Source organism: Drepanopeziza brunnea, assembly GCF_022702325.1.
Source record: "Drepanopeziza brunnea f. sp. 'multigermtubi' strain 214-2 chromosome Unknown ctg8, whole genome shotgun sequence".
NCBI lineage: Eukaryota > Fungi > Ascomycota > Leotiomycetes > Helotiales > Drepanopezizaceae > Drepanopeziza > Drepanopeziza brunnea.
Window position 1 is genome coordinate 2,399,632 of NW_027094071.1, and position 26,217 is coordinate 2,425,848.

A 26,217-nucleotide genomic window follows, 5' to 3' on the forward strand; every position below is an offset into this window, starting at 1 on the left:
GACGATAGGGTTGAATGGTTGAGATAAGGTATGTTTTGAATAAATGTATTTTTTCTGTGATCTTTTATGATGTTTGGATAGTCGAATTCCAAGTTTGACTTTGATTTTGTTTGCTTGTTGGTAAAGTAAGTGAAGGATAGAGCTTAAGGTATGCGAGTCTTTATACTGATCGTGATGACCATATTCGAGAAGAAGAAGAAGAATGGGAGGTTATGTCGATGTCTCTGTCATGTACGGCCACTCGGCTCGGATTATCTTCATCTCGAGCATATATATGCAGCGATGAGAGACGGAGTAGTCGGAAAGCATCTAGAGATTTCTTAATACATGAACATTCAAGGGACCGTAGCTACGAGATATGTATTCCACGTTGTCCGGATGGATATCATTAGCTCCGATGGCTTTTAGCTGGAGTATACCTTTGCTATCGATAAGATCCAATAGAAAACTTGATATCCAGTAGCAACCTGAATGCCCAAAAGCCTTTAGTCAAGAAGCAGCCAGGTCACAGTGCAGCTGCCAGCATTGCCGCGCCCCACCCAAAAGCAGACAGCACAGAAACCCAAAATAACCCTTACCAACAAGCTTAATTATACCATTAAGTCAAGCCTTCCAGCATCGGTATTTCTTCTGAATGACCCGCATAATGGCGGGCATAGCAGCCGGTATGCAAGTCATGCGACAGCCCACGATGGGCTTACGGGCGGAGGCTTCGCAGCTGTGCAACCACACTCGCTGGACATGGTTATCAGACGGGATTACCCTGGGTGTAGAATCTGACGGCTAGCTTTAAGCTCTGGTCTGGAAGGTTTTTGTCGGGGGAGGATAAGTTGGATGGAGATCAGAGGATCATGGGGCCCTGCGCTACTTTTCGAGATGGTGAGGACTCTTGACCTCGCAATAGCTCTAAAACTAGCAGTATCCAAGACTGGTGGCCAGCTGAAGCGATAGGAACACTGGTAGTAGACGGAGCAACGAATTATTGTTTTATCTATTCCTTTTCGCTCGGGTTTGCAATGGGAGAAGAAGAAGAAGAAGAAGAAGAAGAAGAAGAAGTAGAAGAGAACGACAAGACACGAGGTAGATGGAGTAAGCGAGGCCCAGCCACGTCTCACTCTCCCCCCACTCACTTCACCGCTGGAAGCGCAAAACATCTACAGCAGCAGGGACAACACCACAACACCAGAAGCCTTCCAGCCTTATGTTACCTGTCCACCGCTCAGGACAACTCACATCATTTACCGGACTGCCCCAGGCAACGCCGGAATGCTTGCGGCAGCGATGGTGTGGCCCCGGACGGGATGATTGGCCCAGCTTCTCGGGCCCGCGATAACCTCAACCACATCCACAAGCACCCTTGACAACTTGACAACTTTCATGGCTGCAAGTCAGCCAGTTGGTAAATTCTGATGCAAATCAGTGAGAAGTCAAAGAAGCGAGGGTGTCAGCAGGTGCCTCAAAAGGACGGGAACCTTCTGAGCATCTCCTGACGCTCTCGCTACTTGAACAACAAAGCAGCTCGTCAAAACATTTGGCTGCAAAGTTCCTATGTTTATTGCCTTTGTGCAAGATATCAACCGACTCTCAAAATTGAAGCTGAGCAGTGAGCATCACGATCATCGAGTTTCACGATCATCGAGTTCAACAATCAATCAGCTTAACACGATGACTCTCATTCTACCACTACCGTGCATGGCAGGAAGATATCCGCAAGTGCCAGCAGTGCCAGAAGTACCAGCACCATACCATCCAAAGCAAAAGAGGAGACGGCTTCAAAAAGCAAATCCCATGCGCAACTCAGATACAAGATTCTACTCTTGCATACTTGCAAACACTCGCCTCCACATGCAATCCTGCTTTTCGGATAACGCTGTACCGACAGGGGCCATCAACCTGGCCGGCAACCGCAAGGGTCAGCCCCAAGTCCACACCTCTCCCGAGACCCAAGCTCTGAATATTTCAGAAGCTTCTCTCACCAGCTTCTACTCCAGCAAGAGCTCAACCAACATGTTAAACGAATTCCAGCAGAGGAGGAGGTTGAAGACGCCCGTATTTTTCGTTGGACAATTGGAACGGAACTCCGTGTTATGCGCGCTGGACCAGGCCCAGATGTTAGCCGAGGAGTACCAGGCGGTGCTCCCGTTGCGGCTGAAGACTTCGTTCGTGGAGCTGCAACCCGCAAAGCGACCGAAGAAGTTGAGGAAGATTAAGAGCCAGCTGAGCCTCAGAGAATTGGTGAAGCTGCACTCGCAAAGCTCGCCGTCAACACCTGGATCGGATGCCGAGACTCTGATCGGCTCCCCCGCTTGGCCACAGTCATCCATGAACGAGCAGTTCAGCAGAGACACTACTCACAGTCTCCCCAAGATTGAAGAGGAAGAGATCCTACTCTCTCCAAATCGGAATCCCCATAGCGACGAGGGCCTGAAAATCTGCACCGAGCTTCTCACCACCGAGCTCGCTTCATCTCTCCTCCGGTACCACCCGACCGAGAATCGCGACCGCGCATGCGAGCTGCATGTTCTGCTTATGATCGAAGCATATGAAAGAGTGCAGCAGGATGTCCGCAAGATGCTTTCCGACGCGGGTGTCACGGGCAAGCAGTTCGGCCACGTGAAAGCTGCAGAAGGGATTCTGGACCATTGGCTACATGCGCTGTATGCGGTGTATGATCGCTCGCAGGTAGATGAGGAGAGGAGGAACCAGTTGGATTGTGAGTGGCCTGTGAGGAGCTCGCATTGCTCTACCAGCTCATCACCAAGCGAGAGGTAGCAGGCGGAGGAGAGTGGCGGAATCATGGTCTTGTTGGCCTACCTGCTCTGGTTATGTATACGTGGGGAGTTTGGGATGAACATGAACATGGACAGTAACGGGTTCGGGGGTCTGGGAAGGTTGTATGTGGCATGGCGTTGGAGCATGGGAGTTTTCGAGGCGTTGGGCTGGAGGGTGTTTCGGCGTGGGGAAAACAGGGTCGGTCTACGGAGAGATACCACGCGAAAATTAGGAAATTCAATTTGATGATTGCGCTTGTTATCAATATGTCTAGGAAGTAAAGAAGAGTTCATTCTATCTCGCCGCCCACCAGCTTTTCAATCTGGGACTTCCTCTCCTCCTCCCCCTCATCATCCTCCACACCACACTACCACCAATACGATATTCCTCTCCAATGCACACATCGCCACTCCCTCCCCCTCCTCATCCCCATCATCTCACCAAGAAGAAAACAAAACACATACACACATACACAACTTTCACCATGACCCGGTCCTCCGGTCCTCCGGTCCTCCCGGACTCAAGACGCGAACGCTCTTCCCCAGCTTTCCGCTCCGGACATTGTCCTCCCCCTCCTAATGATGCGCTGCTCTGAGTGGAGGGGATATTGTGTTACGTCCGGAGAATCCAGGAGAATCCGGGGGGAGGGGTGATGGGCGGGTTGATGGGTTTGGAAAAGCATATGCATATGTATATGCATATGCAGCTGGTAGGGCTGGTATGGAACTTTTGGATTGAGATGGGGTAGGGGTTGGAGGAGAGGAGGGGGGAGAGAGGGGGGAAGGGGACCGATTGTTGAAGGTCACGTTTTCACTGTCGGCAGAAAGAAAGAAAGAAAGACTGGACGAAGTGGGCTGGCTGATGAAAGGTAGACGGGAGAGTCGATTGGTTGGATGCGGTGGTTCCGGATTGAGCGGTGGGGTGGTATTTTGGATTTGATGCCGTGATATTCGTTTGTTTGTTTGATCTTGTAGGTAAGGTAGATATCGCTGTAGCCGCTGTAGCGAACTCTGTACGAGATACGAAGTAGCGGTAAGACGTTCTCAGTGCCAAGTTGTCAGGTGTGACAATCACGTGACAGTCCACTTTTCAGCGCCAATTCTCACACGTCTCTTCGCCTCGTCTCGCATCCGACAACTACTTCTACAGTACGAATGTACGACCAATTTGCTTGATTCGGACTCCAGGCATCAACGTCACTAGCTTAAATGCGACACATTGTACCGGTATCTCTCTCAATCAGAAATATACATATCTCACCGGAAGCGTGGAAGCGCGATCTTGATCAAAGACTCCAGAACTCGAAGGCTTCTCCCGCGGCATCAATCGAGATAATGTCAGTATACACGGACGAGCAAGGGGTCGAAGATACAATGGCCATCTCACGAACATTCCAATACAGCGGTTGGAATGAGCCGTCCCGGCCCATCACGGCAAATAGAAATAACGGATTAACTACCAAATCGAGCTAGGTGACAATGGAATGGTAGGATTATTTTGATGCATGATTCTCGACCCAAGCGTTTCTTGAGCTGTGGATTGTCCCTTTGTTCGATACTTGCAAGTGCAGCCCAGACGCGGGGACTCGGTGGTGGCTGGAATGTAACTAATGTCCGGCACGTTCAAAGAATGCACTTTGTTATTTCCCCTTTTCCCTCTTCCTCTTCCAATATCCTTAACACGTCAACATCATCTCTCAAACCTCGCCTCACTATCGATCATGGCGACACTTCCAGCACATAACGCCGCCAACAAGAAACGAGGGGCCGCGGTGGAGTTTGAGAAGCCAGAATCCAAGAAAAAGGCCGATGCGGGTAAGGACAACAGCGCAGCGTCGGACGACCAGTATCTTTACCCTCCCAAGATTCTTACGGCAGAGGAGCGGCTCGAGCAGGCGAGAAAGACAGCACGCTATGTGGACGATGAGACTGCAAGACGGAACGCGATCCTAGAAGAAAATGAATTCCGCATTGCCAACCCAACATGGAATACGGCAATCACTTCTCAGTGCCCAGCATGGGTACATTACCGAACGGAGCTCGTGGCCGATTTGAGAAAGCTTTCTGTCAAGGATGTTCTTGACAATCGCAACATAAAGCTCGACGCAGAGGGTCCAAAGGACGCCAAAGGGAACCCGTTGCTTGATAGATATGGCAGGCCCGCGTTCAACTTTGATAGATTCAAGTATCTGTTACTAGTTCCGCCACCCGTGGATGGCTTAATTCTCCAACTGCAAACAGAGAATGCGATACTCTACAAGCAAGCGCTCAAGACTGATCAATTCAAAGGTGCACACGACAATCTCGCCACGAAGCTCACCATGGTGCACTTTGGCCTTCCAATCGAACCCCTCACCGTGAACAACATCGCCAGAGCAAACTTTAATGACGGCGATGATCCGGAAGATGACGCGCCAGTACCACCACAAGTTCAAAGGATTATCTATGCCGAAAAACCGTTGGAATTCCTTGACGAGTACCATGAGAGAGGTTATGGGTTTCATATGCTTCGCAGTGAGTTCCAAGAATCTGTGTATAGCGGCTGTCAGATACCTTACTTACAAGAAATAGGAGCAAAGCCTAAACATGTGATCAAACCTACGCCCCAAACCACGCTTCCTGTTCCGCCGGCACCGCTGAACTTATTTGGCGCCCGGATTCCCAACCCACCAGCTCACCACCATCATGGTCAAACCCTGGCTCCTTTGCAACCAACAGGACAGCCAGTTGGCCTTCGTGGCGGTGCTGGGAACTCGACGACACGCACCATATACAATCACTTCGGTGGAAGTTATACTGTCAATGTTGATGACGACACCGAGCTTGTCTCACCTCAAGACTTTCTGAGAGCATCTTTTTACCTCCTGGATCTCCACCAAAATTCCAGCTGGATCATTGTCTTTGACCAGTACAACAACTCTGAGCGGTACAAAAAAGAACCCATCAAGAAGTTTGTCAGATCGTTCGAAGTGTCGAAAATTGATTTCGCACAGAAGTACGAGGCGTATTTGAGAGCAAGGATTTCCAACAAGCTAGAAGATTGGATCATAGTAGTACAGTATAAGCACATTCGGGATCGTGAAAAGAGGGCTGCGCCAACTTTCCAACCACCGCACGGCATCACAGGGAATTCGAATGGGCAGTTACCTGCTCAAGAAACACGACCCCTCAATGCCCCTTCAGCGACCCATCTGCCCCCACCCCCTCCAAAATCACCCTCGCTTAAATCGAAAACTCGTTTCATCTTCCGCCACGACGATGGGCATCAGGTAACACAAAGTGCCCAGGTAACAGATAGTGCCCAAGGTTTCGCCAGAAAGTCTCTGGATTTGCTGAAAAACGCAGATACTGACTGGAAATTCTTCGTCGATTTCTACGGCTTCAATGACGATGTGAGGAGGCCGGGAAAACCTATACTTCCCTACCATTCCACAATCCTGGTCACCCCAGCAACCATGAATACGCTATGGCTGAGTACAATCCAAACGCGGCTGTTCGGGTCTTTGGATTCGCGATTCAGATGGCGTGTTGTCATCCGGGCTGAGGAGGAGGATATAGATCCTACCTTCAACCCATCTGATGTTGAATCAGACTCCTCGACGACCTCTAGCTCTCCCTCAGATTCTGGGACGGGTGAAACCAAGCCATCTATTCTAAAACCAGGCCCTCTACTCAAAGATCATATTTATGGGTATCGTGGAATGACCCCAATTGCGAAATTCGACGAAAAGAGCTTTGCCGAAGCTGCTCTGGCTATTCTAGCGCTGGACCATCATTCCAACTGGAATTTCTCTATGGACATTATTGAGAACGGGGCTAGCAAGACTGTCGCCGTCTCAAAACCCTTGTGGAGCCGTATGTTCAAAGATCACGTACAGAAGTTCGGCAAGCAGGCAGACGGAGGAATCCCGATCTTTGTTCGTGATGTCACCGCTTTCCCCCGATCGGAGGGACAGATGCAGCCCGCGGCCGATGTCGACAATCTTGTCAGATTGACAGACGGGACCGGGAGAACTGCATATTGGGCCATTCCAAAATCTCGCCTACGATTCGGGGTCAACCAACTGCAAGATGACTTTTTCTCGGCAATGCAAGTTTTCTTCAACCCCGGTAACCGACGCCCTAGTCAGCATGTTATCGTTGGCGGCGCCGACCTCGGGCCTGGTGGGATGGAGCTCACCCAACAGCTGTGGACCCAGCTCGCGAGAGACGCCCAAGATCCAAGCAAACTCATGCAGTACGCGGTTACATTGGAGGATAAATCCTTGGACAGGATGACTAATGGAGAGTTGTTGCCTGTCCGCCTGGCTGGTGCGACGAGCTACGGTTACTATACCGAAGGCAATTACGACACGCTGGCCGCCGAGCTGAACAATTTACTCGATGCTGCTCTCGCTCTCGGTGGAGGAGCAAGGAAGCCGGCGGGACTCGTTCTCTGGTACACGCCAGAAGATCGTGAAGACGGTCTCCATCCATTGGTCTTGCGCTCTCAGCCCGAGAAAACCCTTGCAGAGCGTCTTAAGAGTTGGGTCGAAGCACAGAACGGGAGAAAGACAAATTGTATCTGGTTTCGGCCGGTCTGGGAAGAGTTCGAAATAGTAGATGTTAGTGAACCGTCGAACTCTTCCGTTTGGAAACCCGCGATGAGCAATGGAGGCGCATCTCTCAGTGCCTTCAGGGCGGAACTCTCTGCAATACTCCCCGGGAGCAACACCGATGGCTTCCAAATCGCCCTAGCCGAGTCTAGTCAGAGATTTGTTGTTGACATCAATACGACTGAAAATCAATGGCGCCGGAACGTGTTCGACTACCTGCTCGGACCGAGACTGCATTTTCGACTAACAAAGAATATCATCTATAGTATGTAGCACTCACATCCCATCAGAGATAATGTGATACTAATGTCGAAACAGACTCTCCGAATACCATTCCACCATGGGGAATCTGGCGGAGGACTCAGAATGCCGATATCACCGCTCCTCCAGTGACAGTATTTCCAGACACGGGTTCTCCAGTCACGCCCCTCCCAGCACCTGAATCGCCTACTAAGACAAGAGCGCCTCATCACCAGCCGCATCATCACCAGCATGATCACCAGCATCACCAGCACCACCAGCATCACCAGCATCACCAACCGCCGCACAGTCCAGCGCCGCCGTTAAATGACCACACTGGCCCTCCGGAGCCAGTCAAGCAGCCACCCTTCACGCATAACCACTCAAGACGTGTTCCAGGTGAAAGGGCTCACGTCCCTAGACCTGCGCAAAGTGGACTTTACGAAAGCTGGTTGTCTGACAAATACGCTCAGGATTCCTTGCAACAGCGTTCCTGGACCCAAGATCAGTCAGTCATTGAGCCAGGATTCAAACCCGCAGCTCCACTTTATGGCGACGTGTCGGAACTTGCCCTAACCGTGGGATCGAACTTGCCGACTGTCTTCGCCCAGCACCTTACGCCCACGGATATTGCACAGCTTATCCATGAGAGACGGAAAGCTGTTAACCATGCTCTGGAGAGACAGATCGCTTGTCCGATCTGTCCCCAGGTGTTCACAGCTTATAATGTTGAAGCCAAAAAGAAGCATTTCGAGATGCACAGTGCGCAGCTCAATGCAGGCAGGTTATGCCCAATGTGTGGTATCGACTGGACCTTCATGACGTTTGAACAGCGGAAGGATCATATCATAGGCTGCCAGATTAAGACGAACAAGGAGGACGTTATGAATTTCTGGGCTGCTACTAGATGCCCAATATGCAACGATAGCTTCGCAGGCCTAAAGGCAGAAGCCGTCATTAATCATCTGGCAGCCCATATCCCGGGGACTCTCAAGTACTGCGATCGTTGCAGCCTCGATCTCTCGTCTTGCACTGGGGCGGAAAGGAACTACCACGATAGCATGTGCGTCCACACAAAGGACAAGCCGGCTGTGGCCGACACGAAGTGCGATCACTGTGGCCGAGAGAAATTCTATGGGGAAGAAGATGACCACGATACGTGCGGAGACAACGTCAGCACCTATTGTACGAGATGTGGTTTTCTCATCTCAAATCTGAGGCTCGAGGACCAACACGCTCACAGACTTCGCTGCCGGGTCCTCTGTGGACCTACCGGGACGTTTTGCAAGCGCTGTGGCATCGATCTTTCGGTCTTGGATTCTGTCGGACACGCATTTCACAACAATGAATGCTACCAACGAGAACCTTTTGCGACCAATGCTCAGACTGATTCTGAGAGAGCAAGATGTATGTACTGAAACAACACGTGTTCTTGAATTTCGTGACTGACGTTTGTGTAGCTATCAATGACCAGCAAATCCAAAACAATCGCGACTCGAGCGAGCTCAAACAACAGCGAGCTGATCTCGCTCAACGCCTGCGCGATCTAAGAGACAAGGAGCATGGTCTTCTGATTCGAGAAGCTGCTGTGAACACGCAGTCATCACCACAGGTCACAGATATGGGAGCTTGTGCATTCGATTCTTGCCATCAACATATTGGCTTGATGACCCGCGAGCAGATGTTTGATCATTTCAACGGTCATGCCGCATCAGGCTCAGGCTCAGGCTCAGGCTCAAGCTCCGGCGATCGTATCAACCTGGGAATATGCCCTATCAGGGGATGTGGTGCCAATCTGAACGGAAAAACCGCACAGGAACTCATCGCTCACATCAGGACTCACTCTGGCCTTGGTGGGGTGGAAGCAAGCAGTAGTGGGGGCAATCCTTGCGATACTGTAGCCCTTCAGAAGGCACTTCAGGCCTTCAAGGCACGGATGCCTGAGTTCAAGGAGGCTCATAAGGCACTTCAGAATCTGGCCACCACAGCCTCGCAGAACAGCCTGAGAGCCCCGGACACGCAACTCGCGGGGCCCAACCCCGCTGGCGAGACGGGCCTGACTCCACAACAGCATGCCGCAAGCGCTGAAGTCAGACAGCACCAGCAGGCAGCGAACGATGTCAGTCTGGATACACAAGTGGCCATCGCCCAGGCTGCGAAGAACACCGCCGAGAAGGAGCTTGCCAGCGCCATCGAGGCACAAAGACTTGCAGACGAAGCGGCCAAGGCCGAGAGGCTTGCGGGCCACCCAGCAGCCGATGGCGACCCGGCTGACACGACCCAGACCGGCTTCCTGCCGTCGCCTCCCCGCGCCTCACTCAAGGAGTTCCGGCCCCTGCGCAAATCCCGCAGCGTTCGCGGGCGGCCCCCCACGACGAGCTCCAAGCGTAAGAAGGCCGCGATGGACGACTCCGAGGACACGCTCTCCGGGGGGTCGACTCTCCAGCGCTCGCCGTCTAAGCGCGAGACGAAGAAGATGAAGACCACTGGCGAGGGCATGAGTAGTAGTCCTGACAAGCGCAAGCGCCGACAGATTATTGCTGCCGGGGAGGGGGACGGCAGTAGCAGGTTTGACGGCGACGAGGGCCTGAGTGCGATGATGGCTGGGCCGAAGAGGATGACGAGGGCGGCTGCTGCTGTAGGAGCTGCGTCGAGGAGGGTGGGACGACCGAGGGGGGTGGCTCTCGAGGAGCAGGCCGAGGATGATGGCTTTGAGGATGTGGAGGAGGAGGAGGAGGACGACGACGACGAGGAGGAGGTGGTGGTGTCGGGACCGGGCCGGGACCAGGCTCGTTGAAGAGCAAGAGTCCTGGCGGGGGGAGGAAGTAGTAGATTCGGATATCTTCTTGGGCTTTTTGTCTGTTTTTCCACCGCGTCCTTATCGCGTTTCTCTCTTCTTGGGAGGGGGGGGGGGGATGGGGGTTAGTTTCGTTTAATATCTGATAGTTTTTTCTAGTCTTTTCAATTTTCTAGTAGTGCATGCATGCATATTATTCTTTCTTTCCACTCGCAATCTTTCCTCCTGCTGCCTCCTCCTGACTGACTGACTGGCGTATCATATGAGATCTGCTGGTTGGTATTTACTTATTTACAGCTTAGCTTCATATTCAAATACTTGCAAGCCCCCTTTTCAGCACCCTCCTTCGGCTAATTGATACTCTGCATACTTTGAACACAGGAATTGAATCTTACACAGCTGAAACTACATCAAAGATCGAGACCTAGATTTAGATATTTCTGATACATATACATACAAACACATACACACATATGCACACACTTGCTTGCTTGCATGCATGTTTGCTTGCACGAATTGGGGTTTGGCTGGATTAAATTTTATACACCCCAACGAGACGAGTATGAGCCTCACGTACGAAGTTACGAACTGTAAAGTATGAGATCTGTTATTATGATTGAAGGTTGGAAGTGGAAGGTTGGAAGTGGAAAGTTGGAAGGTGGAAGGACTGTTTTTAGTGATGAGTAGGTTGATTGATTGATTGGTTGGTTGGTTGGTTGGTTGGATAGGGAGGAGGGGAATAGGTGGATGGTGGTGGTTTTGGAAGAAAGGGAAGAGAAAAAAGGCGGGGGGAGGAGGAGCGTTGATGGATGGAATGGATGGAATGGATGGAATGGATTGATAGATAGATAGAAGATATGCGGGGTGCTGATATGGGTATGGTAGAGGACATTAAGAGCATAAGATTATTGGAGATGTATTTATTGTGTGGGAGGATTGAATAAGTGCCATCAGACTTCAGAAGTTTCTGGATACTTACCGGTATTTACTTTCATTTATTTTGGAGTTTGCATCATCGATGCCAAGCCGAGATTATAAGCTGTAGGACAATTCCGCGAAATTTTTACATTCGTCCAAGCTCCTTTGCTACCAATACACATCCTCTTCCAAGCCCAACCACAACTCCCATTAAAACATGCCATAGCACCCAATCACCATGTTCGAGAATCTCTGTACCCTCCCCCTCTCGTCCGACCTCTTCGCCCAAGCCCTCCACCCCACGGAGCCCATCCTCGCAGTCGGCCTCTCTAGCGGGCATGTCCAGTCCTTCCGTCTCCCAGCCGTACAAGCCAGCTCCGACTCCGACGATGAAGAGGACGCAAACACCAGTGTAATTTCCACAGGCACCAACACCATTGACACCGAATGGCGCACGCGCAGACACAAGGGCAGCTGCAGAACGTTAGCCTACAGCGGTGACGGCGAGGGTAAGCGACTAGCAACACCGAATCCCCCTCTAAAAAAACGGACGCGAGATTTAACAGAAATCACACTACAGCTCTCTACTCGGCCGGCACGGACGGGCTATTAAAAGCGGCAAGCTCATCCACTGGCCAGGTCGTCTCGAAAATTCTCGTCCCGCTTGACCCTGCGGGCAGACTCGATCCGCCGACCCTCCTCCACGCCCTCACACCGCAGACGCTGCTCCTCGCCACCGATGCCGCCGCCCTGCATCTGTACGATCTGCGGGAACCATCGATTCTGGGATCGAAGCCGAGCCAGACCCACCGCCCCCACGACGACTTCATCTCCTCCCTCACGCCCCTCCCGCCGAGCAAGGAGAGCACAAGCGGACTCAGCAAGCAGTGGGTCACGACGGGCGGGACGACACTCGCGGTCACCGACCTGCGGCGTGGCGTGCTGGTTAAGAGCGAGGACCAGGAGGAAGAGTTGCTGAGTAGTGTGTTTGTGGGTGGGTTGCCGTCTAGGCCTGGACGGACTAAAGGCGAGAAGGTGTTGGTGGGGAGCTCGAATGGTGTCTTGACGCTGTGGGAGAGAGGTGTGTGGGACGATCAGGATGAGAGGATTATTGTTGATGGGGGACGAGGGGGTGGGGAGAGCTTGGATGCGCTGGTGGTGATGCCGGATGGGGTAGGGGATGGGGGGAAGAATCTTGTTGTTGGTGTCGGGGATGGAACGATCCGGATTGTGAAGCTAGGCCCGAACAAGGTCGTTGACACGCTGAGGCATGATGAGGTGGAGGGGGTGGTTGGACTGGGCTTTGATGTGGAGGGCCGGATGATCAGTGGTGGTGGCTCCATTATCAAGGTCTGGGAGGAGAATCTGAACTTGGAGGAGGACGAAGAAGACGAAGAGGAAGACTCCGACGAGGAAGACGCTGGCGGCATGAAGAGAGCCAAGGGCGCCAGTGATAGCGATGACAGCGGTGCGGATAGCAGCGAGGATGAGAATCGGGGTCGTAAGAGCCGCAAGAAGCGGAGGAAGGCGAATCGCAACAAGAACGTTGGAAACGGAATTATCGGGTTGAAGGGCCTGGAGTAGCATAAATACCCATTTGTATATTCGGAGTTACAGGTTAATCTGTCTGTCGCAAGGAGTGTGGTGTATATACACAATACACAATCGTCTGCGATAGTGGAATGATATTCCTGGTAAAGCCTACCTATAGGAAGCAGCTTTTTTCTTGCAATGAATGAAGCCAAATTCTCTGTCGAGACAGTTAGAGACCGTTTACTGTCAGTAGCGGGTATCTTAACAAAAGCTAGATATCTCTCTCTTCAAGCCAAGAGAGAGCGTAAGTAGAGATGTTAGAGTTGGAGAAATATCTTATAGTCACTAAATGCCTTACAGTGGATAATGAGAAGAAAGACTGCAGTCAGTAGATATGTAATACGTTTTGGCTTATACGATACGCGTATAGCCTTGTGAAATGATATATGCCGGCAATTGGCTGCAGGTATCGTGCCTCTTCCGATGCCGTGCATTCGTCTACTCGGCGAACAAGTCCAGGTCGTAAACCGGCGAAAACCAAATTCGGAGTTTCTCTGGAGGCTCGTCATACCGAGCTCTGCAGCACCCCAAGTGTCCCACGATAAGCTCCTCTCTGGACATCCGATTCTCGGTATCGACGTGAATCGGCCTGTATTTGCGACGAGTTCTGTATAGATCTGTCCAAGTTCTGAAGGTATTCTGATGATGGACCTCGTACTCATAGTGGTCTCTGATTTCCTGGCCGTCCGAAGTAACGTTCTCGTCGACAATGACAACCTCTGGTGCCATACGACCCTGTCCATCCACGTCCCTTCTCTCTAGCAACCCTTGGAATTTAAATACCGAATAGACTTTACGCGGGTTCAGATGCCATGAACAAGAAGCGAATTCCACGCAATCATAATCAAAGTCCCCGTATTCGTCTAGTTCAGGAAGGGAGATTTCGTTAAAGAAACCCAGAAGTTTGCTGTCGAAGGATTTCAAGACGAATTTGCCGTCCTCTCGATCCGGATTCCTTGGCACGCGGGCTGCGACCAGAACTACCAGCTCTAGCTTGGTAATCTTCCGTAGCACGTCCAAGTATCCCTTGAGCGGCGTTGCAGTTGCGCAGAAGGCGACAGACCGAAGCCTTGAAAGTGCTCTACCCGCTTCGAGAGCCGCCGTGAGCGTCTCTGGGTCCATGCTGAAAGGTGTTGTGCAATGCTCCGGCCAAGTAAGGTACAGCATGTCAAGGTCTGAGTGAACAACAACATCATTGCCTTGGATGACAGGGTTAGGAAAGGTGACATATCCGTAGGACGTGACATTGTTCCGGGTCTCTCGGCAGATCTGTCGTACCAGCACCGGCCTGTTTTTCTCGGGGAGAAGCACATAGTTTGGAAGCACCGAGTCGTAGATGGCCCATGACATCGTAACAATTCTTGGCTCTTCAGTGTATGCAAGCCATCCCCAGATCAAGCTCCGCAGCTCGACAGGCAGCTCTTGAAATAGCGGGAACGCATCCAGGTATGGTATGCGCTGCGCACAAAATGGAGCCGGTATCCCCTAGACCGTGCGCGTTAGATTAATCGGGCAGAGGTCCTCGAGATGGGCTGGTGCTTACGATATAGCCCATTTCGACAGCTCTTTTCTCATCAATGTAGTCGACGCGGTTGCGGTGATAGCGCGCGTATTCGGACACTTCCAACCCCACAGAAGTGGCATGCACATAAGCATTGATGTAACTCATGTTCGACGACGCCGAAGATGTATGTCGCGAGTCACGATGCGGATGTTGGGTAGATATCGCGAAGAGCCGAATCTCGAAGTTGTACCCGGTCTTTAGCGAGGCGACCCACTTCGCTCCTTCCGTGCTTTTAAAGGGCAAAAGTGACCTCTACATCGACTTCTTATACATCATACTGGCTCAAACGGCTCGGAAGAAGTCCAAATTTCCAGTATTTCACAAAGAAATCGAAGGAAAAGCTAATCATAGAAGGACGACCGGAGATTCAAGGGGTGGTGTAAGGACCACAACTTGGCCCTGAATATTGGCATATGTCTAGGATTTCAATGTCGACTTTCAAAGCCGAGCATCATCATCATTCACTTCCATTCTATGAGGTTTTATCTTATGCCGCTTTATGCATTCAAGAAACAAATCATATTTTCAAGACTTTCCCTATATCTGCCTACAGAAGCTGACCGCATAGACTCGAACTCTGAATTCGCGAAGGAATTTGAGAGAAAATCATGATGCATTTAACAGATTCTGCTTTTTTCATATCTACGCCTGAGAATGAAAGGCTGAAAGAAAGAAACCCCTTTGGCACGCGCTACCCGACTCTCGTCTTATCTTCCCATAGGCATTCATCATTCATGCTATCAGATTAGCAAAGCCTGACTCCCAACTTAAACGAAGTTCCTCAATGATTTTGAAGATTTTCTTGCGGTCGAAATTGATATGAAGCATATGCGCTGAGAGTGTTGGTATTTGCTATGCAGGCTGTTTGTTATGATGACAGTCACCTAATTCGTACCCAAGCTAACTATAAGCCCTCCTCAAATCCGTTCGGTATCTTCAAATCAAACGTCGTTTTAAATTACCGATTTGTACAAACGGTATCGCATAAACCAGAGTTCGCACGGACCCAGTTTTGAGCCAGTCTATACAAACTGGCTTTGAACCAAACGAGCCCTAAGTGACAGAAAGGACTGGGAGCTAGGACCAAAATACACAATTCAAAATAGAACGTACCAAACGCGTTAACAAAGGTTACCTAGCACTCCAATACATCGTGGTATGGGATATCATACGAGCCAGTGAATGTTTTTGTCTTACTTGAATTTCGAGATGTATGATATTTTCTCGCTCGAGTTGATGTCTGTTCTGACAAGGCGGAGATGACTAAGCAAGAATATCAGCCTCGCCACCAGCCACTTTCAGCCTTGTTGCCCATATAGCTCAACCCCTCAATTTCTGGATACATCAGAAACACAACTCCGAACCAAACATCCTCGTACTGTAACCGGGACAATGAGCACCAGATCTGCGAGTCATGCTGGCTCATGGTACTCTTCAGGCAAGGACAAGCTCTCCAACGAGCTCGACCAGTGGCTCGCTCAGGTCCCTGATTCGATCGATGGAACACAGCTGCCAGTCGCAGGCGCAAGAGTCATAATTGCGCCGTGAGTGAGCTTGTCTTGTCTCTCCGTCTATTCAAGCTCTTGTACTAAGACTGCGAAGACATGCAGGCTATTCATACTCAGGTCCTGCTGCGGCGTGGGCATACAAATCCCTTGATCTTTCAAATGCCCAACGCATCTTCCTCCTTGGCCCCTCGCACGCTCTTTACCTCCCTGGCTGCGCAACATCGAAGCACTCACGATACGCTACACCGTTGGGAGATCTAGTAATCGATACCGAAATCGTGAAGAAGTTGCAGGATACGGGGAAGTTCGAGAAGATGAGCACAGACGCGGACGAGACGGAGCACAGTCTTGAGATGCACCTTCCTTACATCTACAAGTTGTGCTCGCAGTCCTTCAATTCACCAGCCGAATTCCCTCCTATTGTACCGATACTCGTAGGAAACACAAGTGCCACTTCAGAGAAGGCGTACGGAGATGTTCTAGCGCCATACCTTGCGGACCCTACATCGGTCTTCATAGTCTCTTCGGACTTCTGCCATTGGGGTCTGCGGTTCCAATACACATACTACCTCCCAGCTTCGCCGTCAGCGGCTGCGGGCACAGCTGGTGGATATTCCCTGAAACAGCGACACGATGATCCTACCGATCCTCCCATCCATGAGAGCATCGGCCGGTTAGACAAACTTGCGATGGATGCTATCGAGACTGGCAAACATGATGTATTTTTGGGTAATTTGAAAGAGACTGGCAATACAGTCTGTGGAAGACATCCGATTGGTGTTGTCATGGCTGCCATCGAGGTCTTGGAGAAAGAAGGCAAGGTCTCTCCCGAGGGGAAGGGCAAGTTCAAATTTGTCAGATACGAGAGGAGCAGCGAGGTAGAAGAGATCAGTGACTCATCGGTCAGCTATGCCAGTGCATATGCGGTGCTTTGAATCAATCAGACTTGAAGCTAGGGAATCATATGGCCTTGTCTTTCTCCCTCCTCCCTCTGTTCATAAATGGATACTTGGGCCTGAGTCGGGTCTTTAGCTTCATCTACTCTCAATCACAAGGATTTTTCAAGAGCCGTCATCCACCCATCAGCTAGTAAAGCTGTCAGTAATCTCGAAAACAGCAACCAGCTCGCTTGAAGTGATGTTACCTATATGCATTCGGCTCTTCTAAAAAGAAAGGGAACCTCGCTATCTGCACTCTAAGTATCATGGTGGAAATTTCTGAAATCTTGTCTTGAGCGGCCTGTGCTATTGTTTGGGTGCTACATGTTTCGTGCTCTAATGAAGCTCAAGCATTTTCGAGGGCTATATATCGAGATAATTGCCGATTATTTCGAAACCGGATATCACAAAAGCGCCACACCACCACACGCTACTCTCTCCCATTATCATCTCCTCTGAACGTGCGAGGGAAGTAAGCCCCCGCCAAACTATCCTTTCTCGGGATTAAAAGATAATAGAGCTCCTTTGATATAAGCCCGCTGCACGTGATCTAAAGAAACACATCGCATCCTGTGCGAAGGAAGGTCTTGCGCTCGAGGACGGGACCGAGTCAGCCAACTACCTATGCTGGCCAATACCGGACCAATGAAGTCTGCATCGTGATCAGCGTCGGCGAGTGCGAGACGGATCAGGCGGAGTATTTGCGGATTGCCGAGATGGCGGGCGATGGAGCGATGGAGGAGCAGGCGCGAGGCACGTCGGCCGGATTCTTTCTGGAGAAGGCGGATCGGAGTTTGAGAAAGCTTAAGGCAAAGAGCTCCGGTCAGTGGAGGAAGAGGAGTTCGTTGATGGTGATGGTTCATGAGCACGTGGCAAGTTTTTAATTTTAAAGGTCAGGATGACCGGCATTCAAGCTGATCAGCGCTTTTCATTCATTATCCTAACGTCGTCCTGGTCCGGCACTGCACCGTCCCGAGAGGGCCGCGACCTTCCGGAGCAGAGCCCGCATCACCATCACCATCAGCCCCTCAACGCAACACTTCGTGTGCCTAGATTAAACTAGACTAGACTAGACGAGCGAGTATCAGCACGACTGACTGACGTCTTCTCCGCCATCAAAACCCTCGACCGAGCGGCAGAGGATATACATGTTATAAATACATACCGAAAACAAGCTCTCCATCCCGATTCTCAATACGCTCCGAGAGATTGATATCGCAGGCGACGGGCTCACCCTCGACATTGCTCAGCTCGCCGCGGAGAATGGGGAGGCCGTCCTCGCCGCCCTCGCCGCCCTCGATGCCGAAGCTGAAATTCTGGCCCGAGTCGGAGAAGCCTATGTGTGATTCAGTCAGCCATTTAGCCTCTGTCAGAAAGCTGTTTCCTTGTTTTTTCCTGTGGTAGGGGGGAAGAAGAGGAAAGCATGTTGCATTGTAATGCTATGCTGCTGCTCCTGAATGGCTGGCTGCCTGGCTGGGATCGTAGGTATATATGGATAGAGCTAGCTAGCCTAAGCCTACCTTGACCTCCCCATTCAAATCTGCCTGCGTGCATGATGACATGTTAGTTGGAGTTGATGCATATCATAGCTTGATGTGAACGAAAAGTGGCAAGGAGCTTACCGTCTTGGTTACCAATGCAGTTGTCGAGATCGAGTTCGGCCTCGACGGGCTCGCCAGCGGCATTGGTGAGGGTGGCTTTTAGGATGTGGTTGTCCTCGACGCGGACATCCTGAGCGGAGGCGTGGAAGGACATGTTGAGTCGAGACTTGGAGGAGGAGGAAGGAGAGAAGAAGGCTTTGAGGATTGAAATTCGTTTTTGGTTGTTAGTGTATTGTGTTGTGTTGTGTTGTGTTGAGAAGAGGTCTTGAAGGGGCGGCTGACTTTTTCAGTGCTATTGAGCGAGTGAGTGAGGAAATAGAGAAGTGAAGAGCGGCTGGACTTGTGATTGATCTTTATCTCCTGCCTGCTTGTGAATTACTCCCCTCTTCCGGACGCAGGCTCTGTTCGGTAAAGTTCAACGCAACTCGCCCCGACACTTCACGTCACTTCACTTCATCATAACCCGGGATACTTTGAAGTTTTCCCGTCCTGTCCCTTGATTCCGTGTATGTACGTATCAGCTGGACAAACCAGTAAGCCGCAATATCTCCTCCCAAACGTCCAGCACGAATGAGCTTCTGCCACATAGGTATCGACCCTCACATTTGCCAAGACCGGTGCAATGCATTGCTCGAGGTTCAGCTACAGCAAGAGCGGCAGCATACATATCTGTTTCCACAACGCAGTGACCGCCTGCGGGCTTTTCTACAGGATCATATCACTTGTCTCGTCGACGATGTTCGTTCAGAAAGCAGAAACGCAATTCAAAGTTTAATGTGTGTTTGATGATTTAATAATCGCTACATCAGTCAGTCCAGCGGAATGATCCAATGAGGTGTGAGGGCCAAAGGGATGCAAAATGCCAAAAGACATACGCAAAATGGCAAAAGACATACAACAGCAGGTATTCGCTGGTGGTCACCCACCCAACTACTAATCTGCCGATCTGAGGCTTGTGTATGGCAGAGCGAACGGGATGCCCAATTCTCCTCAGTCTATGGTCGTATGTATCTGCTTGCCATTTATATGGCAATATATTCGTAGCAAAAGAATTGCTTTGGAAGCCTATATCCTTACTTTATATTTGTTGCACGTGAATACCACTTTAGGACTTGGTGGCATCCCCCCCCCCCCCCCCAAAAGAGCTTTACCAAGTGTTCCCCGACGTTGCAAACGACAAGTCGCATTCGGAGCACGCAAGGCAGAGGATGGAGAGTTGTTTACAAGCTGCGTGGGATACGGTGGATCAGTCGTTATTCGATAGCTTGTGTAAGAGTATGCCGGATAGGATTGGGGCTTGTAACGCAGCTGAAGCCTGGCATAGTAAGTATTAGGGTCCGTGCGCACTCGAATAATCACGCTGAAAACTGGGAACAAGAACAGAGATCCAAGGAATCGAATGGTATCATTCTTTGTAATATTTTAGTTGGTGATTGTTACGCAATTGAGAAGTGATGGTTGAATGGCTAAAGTGGATTCTGATGTTCTCGCTTAAGTGGCCGACGGCAGTTACCACGGTACAGGCCTAAGTATTACCCCTCAAGGATGCCTCAAAAGTTTAGTTTCCACTTTAAACCCCCTGGTTACCCTACCCTCGAGGGGTAATACTTACGCCTGGGACGTAGTAGTTGCCTAGGTAGCAATGTAATCCGAAATTCGCTAGGTTATAGGAGTGAGCACGATTGCCTAGCAGCATGATTGGCAACGCCCAGTCTGGGATATAGCCTTCAGCTTCCCGGTTTTGAGGTCGGATAATCGTTCAGCGTATTTATGCGTAGTCGGAAGCAGTCACCGAAGCGCCGATTGGAAGAACCGCTGCACAGTATGTCCACTCACAGGAGATGCAACCCTATTCGGCAACTGTCTAACACTCAATATACAATCACTTTCTGAGGTATCTTCTTCTCCGATGCATTACATATAAAGCTATTCGGATGTCTAGTGAGCTGTCTCAGATAAGTCTAAACGACTGTAGTTTGACCCCTCTTTGTCTCAAAGCTTCAGGCGTTAGTCTAGGATCTCTCGATTTCTTCCAATCCGGCCTCTCCACCCCCCTCATTGCTTGGAAGATTAGTAGCCATGTTTTCGTATACACCATGCGAATGCTCTGTAGGGCGCGCCTTCAAGCGCCAACTTGGAGGCAATGGACCCGGCCTTGAATCCTCGGTGGATCTGGTCCCTTCGCTCACACATACTCGACGAAACCTCTTTTTTTCAGTCTCGAATTCGTCATGACAAGACGTCCCTTCTGGTAATGGACCCAGGATTTCCTCGCCTTCGGAATACTCATCGATGTAGGATGCCCCAACAAATTCATGCTCTTCACTCTCTAGCGAGTGTTGCCGGAGGAGGATCAGCGTATCGCAGCCAAGGATAGCACATACGAGATCTCCAGTACGTAGATAGTCAGGGCCGAGGCGCATGTAGCCACTGGCAGCCTGAAATAAGCACCGTCCTTCAGCCATCGCGTCAGCAATTCAGTGGTCTTTCTTCTCGCGTATACAAAGACTGATAAGTGATCGTATGCTAGGTCGTCTCGGCTCGAGGATCCCTCACTGCACAGGGCGCGCAGAAAAGATTTGGTAATGGAATCCCGTCTAGTCTCACTCCGGTCCGTCGTCCATTTGCTCCACGTCACGTTGATGAATTTTATCACCTGCTCTAGAGGTCTTTCCTCTGCCACGTCAAGCTCGGACATAGAGTATCGTTCTTTTACCGGATCGATATAGACACCGAGTACTTCGAGAACGTCGTCACCATCATTTCGTACCTCGCAGTAGGTATCGGATGCAGATCTCAGGCCTCTAAAATGTTGCGCATTTCGGCTCGGAGTTGCCCAATCTGGAACTCACCTTGGGCAGTCCAGGTTTGCTATTTCGTAATTGGACAGTATATTTGCATCTCCCAGAATCTAAAGCTGCTTGAAAGTAGTTTCTTGGTAGACCTACCTGACCGAAATCGTGTGGTAGTCTGCAGATATTAGGAAGGGTGTGTTTGAAATACCCAAGAGCGCGTAGATTCGATCCCGGGGTCACCGCGATTGCAATTTTGCGACTGCTTAGCGAGAGACCTCCAAGAACTTTCCACTCTTTTTCCCATAGTACCTTGAACCTGTATGAGCGCCTTTCTCATGATAGAATCTCTGATGGGTATCCTTTAAGAGGACACTAGTTCGATGTTAGTAGATGGATTGAACGTCGAAGTTTTGGTAGAGGAGTTTAATTGTTGGTACACAGGTGTTTGATAGTACTATCAGTTTGGGTATTGGTTGTGTTGTTGATGTCTGGTATTGCTATACTAGTAGTGGCGGTCCCTTAAGGGGACCGCGGGCGCACGTGCCACCCTCACGTGCTAAGTCCATTATTACCTTTATCGTCCCTTCCATTCTTATCCGTCGTTCCTTCTATTCTTGTCCGCTGCATGGCTGGTGTACTCCGACACTGGCAGTTCTTTACTTGTTGAAAGGAACGCTCTGATTATACTTATACAAATTCTTGCGTCCCGAAGTTTTGCCGAACTTCTTCCCTTATTACTCTCGATCTACCTATCCCTCAATACGCACTTCTAGCGTATTGCAATCGACGAAGCTCTTTAAAGCTTTGTTTGGATTTGCTTTGGTCATATGGTCAGCTGGATTGCTTTTCTCGTCAATCCAGCGTATTTCGGCGATCTCTTTGCGCTCGTAAGATTATCGTAAGGCTATTACATCGATCATGAGCCTCTTTTCCTTGGTTGTGCCGAGCTTTACTAAACACTCGTAGAGTGAGTAAGAGTCGGTAGCTACTACTATTAGTATCTTTGGTAACGAGAGCTATTCGGTGATTTGATCTAAAGTAGTATTTAAGGCAATTGCAATGTCCATTCTAGCCACTATTCCGAGGATTTTTAAGGCTAAAACACTCTTAATAACTCTTTTACTTTTCGTAGAGCTGTAGTGCATTACGTTGCCTGTGACTTTGAAGGTCTCTTCGGTCGTACGTGTTTCGTTTCTTAAGATAATCACGTACTTAAGTTAGCTGGATAGATCTTTGTTGTTTGCAAAAGAGCTATCTACGAATACAAAAAGCTTGGTTAAGCGAAGGTCGATAAAAACGTATTTTAGCTTTTTGCCTTAGTTGCTAATCATCTATTAGAGGCACTTATTAAGGGCTGCCACTTCGTCTTTACCGGGGTCTTTGTGCTAAGCTGCCACTGAAAGAGCAAATAAAGCTTTAGGCTAGCAGGTGGAAGCAATATATGCCTCGCGTGCGCGCTGCTCGAGGTACTCTTGCTTGTAGTTCAGTTTATCGGAGACGAGGGCGAGCTTCTAGCCTTGCTGTTTTTGTGTAAAGAGTATAGTATCGTCCTTTTGTAGCCTTAAAATACAGCCATTGAACCCAATGTCGGTGGTATAAGTCAGCTTGGTCTCATCCTTAGCTTTTAAGCCGGCCTTCTTGAGTTCTGACCTTTCTTTGGCTGCAAATCGATCGTCGGCGAAGTAATAAGTGTCGTTTACTTGCATCCTTACGAGCCTAAACATGCCTTTCTCAATACAAATTAAGAGGCAAAGGTCGTAAGTCGAGGTGACTGTAGATAGCTTCTTTTTGTGGTAGGTGTAGTATATTGATCACTAAAAGGTACTTGCCTTAAGAATCTTATAAAGTGCTTTCCGGATCTTTATGATTGTTTTTTCGAGGTAAAACTTTATTATTTCCTTCGGTAGGCGTGCTAGAATGAGCCTATTCAATAGGTGTTCGCTTTGAGTATAAGCTTGCGTAATATCACGAAAGTAGAGGGAAATTCCTAGTAGTAAGAGTGCCGGCGCAAGTGCCGTAATAAAGCGTTGGCTCGAGCGTTGTATAGCAAAGGATTAAGTAAGAATCACTCCCTTCCCTTCGTCGGCGAAAGCCTGTATAACGAGCCGTGACTTCTCGAATAGGGTCGCTGTTTCCTTGCCTTTGAGCTCGTTGACAAGGCGAGAGCCAAAAATACGCTCTCCTGCGTGTTTTATAAGGTCGTATAAGATGAATTCAAATACGCCTTGTGCAATCAAACTTTCGATCTCACGCTGCTATGAGTCTTCGAAAATCTCGCTAAGAATGGTAATCACACCTTCGGCCCGTAGCTTCGTAGCTAGCTCTCAGTCTGTTTGCTTTTTCCGAGTCAAGAAGGTGTCACTTAAAGCGGTAAGAAATTGCGCTAGCTCCTTAGCTTCCGTGCAGTAACGCTTTGGAGGTCGTCTGTTTCTGCTACTTCGACGTGGCGCCTCCTCTACTTGGTCTACTAGTGGTCCTTCCTCTTCGGGACGCTTTTCTTGGGCAGTATTTTCTTGGTAATATAGCTTGACCATCGTAGCTCTGAATTGAACTGCTTTGTTGTTAACTTAGACCGTGCACGTATGGCTTTCTATTGCAATAAAGGTGTAAGGGCCGGTCCATTGCGCGCGCTGGTCCCTTTTCTTTTCTTTTTATACTCTTACCTGGCTTTGCAAGGGGAGAGCCAGCGTCTCAATCGTAGAAGGGCCATTGCGCATATTTAGAGCGTCTGCCACTTGCCGTACAGCTTGCAATCTTCTTACTTCTGACATAGCCTTCTTAATAGCTTCTGCTCTAATAGTAATAAAAAGGGCTGGTAGGTCCAAGTGAGTCATACGGGGGTAAGCATCAAATACGAAGAGAGTAAGTATTAAGCCTGCTAGCCCGGCGGTATCGTTAACGGCTTTGATTGCTATCTGCAAGATCTGTTCTTTAGTCACTCTTAAGTCTTGCATCTCTTCCGAGATGATCTCGTAAGCCCGTCGTAAAGGTTAGTGGTATCTTTCTACCTTTCTTACGCTATTGTGGGCCTCCGTAGGCATCTCACTGATATCGATAGATATCATCTTAGCTAGACCGCGGAACTTAGCTGCTGCAAAGTTCGTTCTTAAGTCGTGAATAATCAGGTCGGGGGGACCGAGGTAGCTATTAATCTAGCATTCCTTGAGCGCGTTCTAAGTAGTGATAGCCGATATGTCTTTTAAGAAGCGCCTAGCTTGAAAGGTAATCGCTGAGTCGACGACGTGTAATACTGGTCTGCCGTTTAAGTGCATTACGTCCACAATGATAGAGTAATTGAACTTTAGGTCATCTTTTAAAGTGAACTTATATCGGCTCAAGGCTATACTATGCATTTGACATTGATAGCAGAACCTCTCGATCTTCTTTAAGGTATCGAGGTCGACATTATCGTGACCGCTAAGGTTAAGAACCTTTTGCAAGCGTGGAACAGATAAGTAGCCGAATCTGCGGTATAACTAGCGTAGTTCTTGTTCCGTAAGGTGCGCGTCCGCAAAAGCGTCTTTAGGTTGTAGCATAAGGAATGGGTGGCCTTATTTACGAATTATTAGAATACGCTTATTGCCTTGGACGAGCATATTGTTAAGATTGTTGTAGTAGACCTAGAGTCGGTCTATATCTTCGAGTGAGATGAGGAAAGGGGTCCCTATACTAATAATGTGGAATTCGATTGGTCCAAAGGGGGTATTTACTATTATAGAGCCTGTAATACGTATAGTATTGCCTCCGAACTTAATAGTATTCTTATCGGCCGTTCCTCGGTTGATTCGAAAAGGGAGGAGCTTGCTCAAAGCTTTAATTTGTTGCTCTTTTGCAGTGGAAAGGTTTGCTGCTTTAGAATCGGGGATAAACCTTTAGAATTTACAAGCCGAGTATCGGTCGAGTAAAAAGTGCTTTAAAGGAACGATATTCGAAGGTGGCTTGAATAGGTCGATAGAAGTAAAGGTGTGATAGGTTGCATTTTCGAGCAACGCTACCATCAAGTGTTGGCCGTCAATAGTTTTTAATTTAGTAAAGAATTAAGTTGCGGCCGCTGATTGTTAATCAAGAGTGATCTAGAGTTGCTAGTCGAAGCCTTGTACTCCTTTAACTTATACGAGGTAGTGAGTATACTCTTTAGGTCTTACGTCCTCCGTATAGTATTAAGCTTAGCGTTTCTAGTTATCGTAAGATTTCTTACGCTCTTCGCCATTATGCTATGTAGAAAAGTGACCTAGCTCGCCGCAAACAAAACAGCGTTTGTCAGCGCGATTAGCACGGGTTGTTCCTCCTCCTCTGCTACTACCTCCGTAGTTGCTTCGATTACTTTAGCCGCGATTGCTGATCCGATCATTTCCTCCTCTAGTATAGCCTTTGAAGCCTCTATTGCTACTACCGTTGTAGCCACGGCCTTTATTGCTTCCACTGCCTCTGTACTGGCGGTCCACGTAGTAGACCTCGTCTTCGTATTAGTCTCTTGACTCGGTAGCATCGATAAGGTAGGCGGTGGAAGGTCTGGTCGTCGTAATGGTAGCAATCGATGATCGTAGCTGAGAAACAAGGGCGGTAGTAGTAAGTGCGGGATTATACTAAGCAAACGCATATTCAAGGACGCCTTGTACGGCGCTCAAAATCACGTCTTTTAAAGCCTTATCGGAATGATATTCGGAGGTCAAATTGCGCTGAATGAAAGAGAGCTTCTTGACTATCAGCGTAAGGTACTCCGACTTATCTTTATCGGCGTTCTCTTTAAGACTCATCACTGATTGAAGTGTAAGTGATTTCTATTTCGACAAGTACTTTTAAGCAGACTCCGGAACTTTAAACTTGGACTTTATGAATGCAGTCATTATCTAGAACTTTATGTCTTTGCCGTAGATATTAGTTATATAGTATTAGT

General features: G+C 49.4%; 6 protein-coding genes across 6 annotated transcripts; 4 read left to right on the forward strand and 2 right to left on the reverse strand.

The window, feature by feature from the left end:
* Window positions 1-1,788: 1,788 nt before the first annotated feature.
* On the forward strand, window positions 1,789-2,772 carry L3040_005387 (uncharacterized protein; the record flags this gene model as incomplete). The annotated part of the gene is made up of 1 exon (XM_007292569.2): window positions 1,789-2,772. One exon carries the CDS (start codon window positions 1,789-1,791, stop codon window positions 2,770-2,772), a length of 984 nt encoding a protein of 327 aa, XP_007292631.2.
* A 1,720-nt stretch (window positions 2,773-4,492) lies between these two features.
* On the forward strand, window positions 4,493-10,403 carry L3040_005388 (uncharacterized protein; the record flags this gene model as incomplete). The annotated part of the gene is made up of 4 exons (XM_007292570.1): window positions 4,493-5,285; window positions 5,343-7,631; window positions 7,685-9,013; window positions 9,067-10,403. 4 exons carry the CDS (start codon window positions 4,493-4,495, stop codon window positions 10,401-10,403), a joined length of 5,748 nt encoding a protein of 1,915 aa, XP_007292632.1.
* A 1,156-nt stretch (window positions 10,404-11,559) lies between these two features.
* L3040_005389 (uncharacterized protein) lies at window positions 11,560-12,905 on the forward strand (the record flags this gene model as incomplete). Its single annotated transcript, XM_007292571.1, has 2 exons — window positions 11,560-11,830; window positions 11,902-12,905. 2 exons carry the CDS (start codon window positions 11,560-11,562, stop codon window positions 12,903-12,905), a joined length of 1,275 nt encoding a protein of 424 aa, XP_007292633.1.
* A 447-nt stretch (window positions 12,906-13,352) lies between these two features.
* L3040_005390 (uncharacterized protein) lies at window positions 13,353-14,583 on the reverse strand (the record flags this gene model as incomplete). The annotated part of the gene is made up of 2 exons (XM_007292572.1): window positions 13,353-14,399; window positions 14,458-14,583. The coding sequence occupies 2 exons, from the start codon at window positions 14,581-14,583 to the stop codon at window positions 13,353-13,355; spliced, it is 1,173 nt and encodes a 390-aa protein (XP_007292634.1).
* A 1,287-nt stretch (window positions 14,584-15,870) lies between these two features.
* Window positions 15,871-16,921, forward strand: L3040_005391 (uncharacterized protein; the record flags this gene model as incomplete). The annotated part of the gene is made up of 2 exons (XM_007292573.1): window positions 15,871-16,022; window positions 16,081-16,921. The coding sequence occupies 2 exons, from the start codon at window positions 15,871-15,873 to the stop codon at window positions 16,919-16,921; spliced, it is 993 nt and encodes a 330-aa protein (XP_007292635.1).
* Window positions 16,922-17,988: 1,067 nt separating this feature from the next.
* On the reverse strand, window positions 17,989-18,679 carry L3040_005392 (uncharacterized protein; the record flags this gene model as incomplete). The annotated part of the gene is made up of 4 exons (XM_007292574.1): window positions 17,989-17,993; window positions 18,090-18,260; window positions 18,445-18,468; window positions 18,547-18,679. 4 exons carry the CDS (start codon window positions 18,677-18,679, stop codon window positions 17,989-17,991), a joined length of 333 nt encoding a protein of 110 aa, XP_007292636.1.
* Window positions 18,680-26,217: the final 7,538 nt, after the last annotated feature.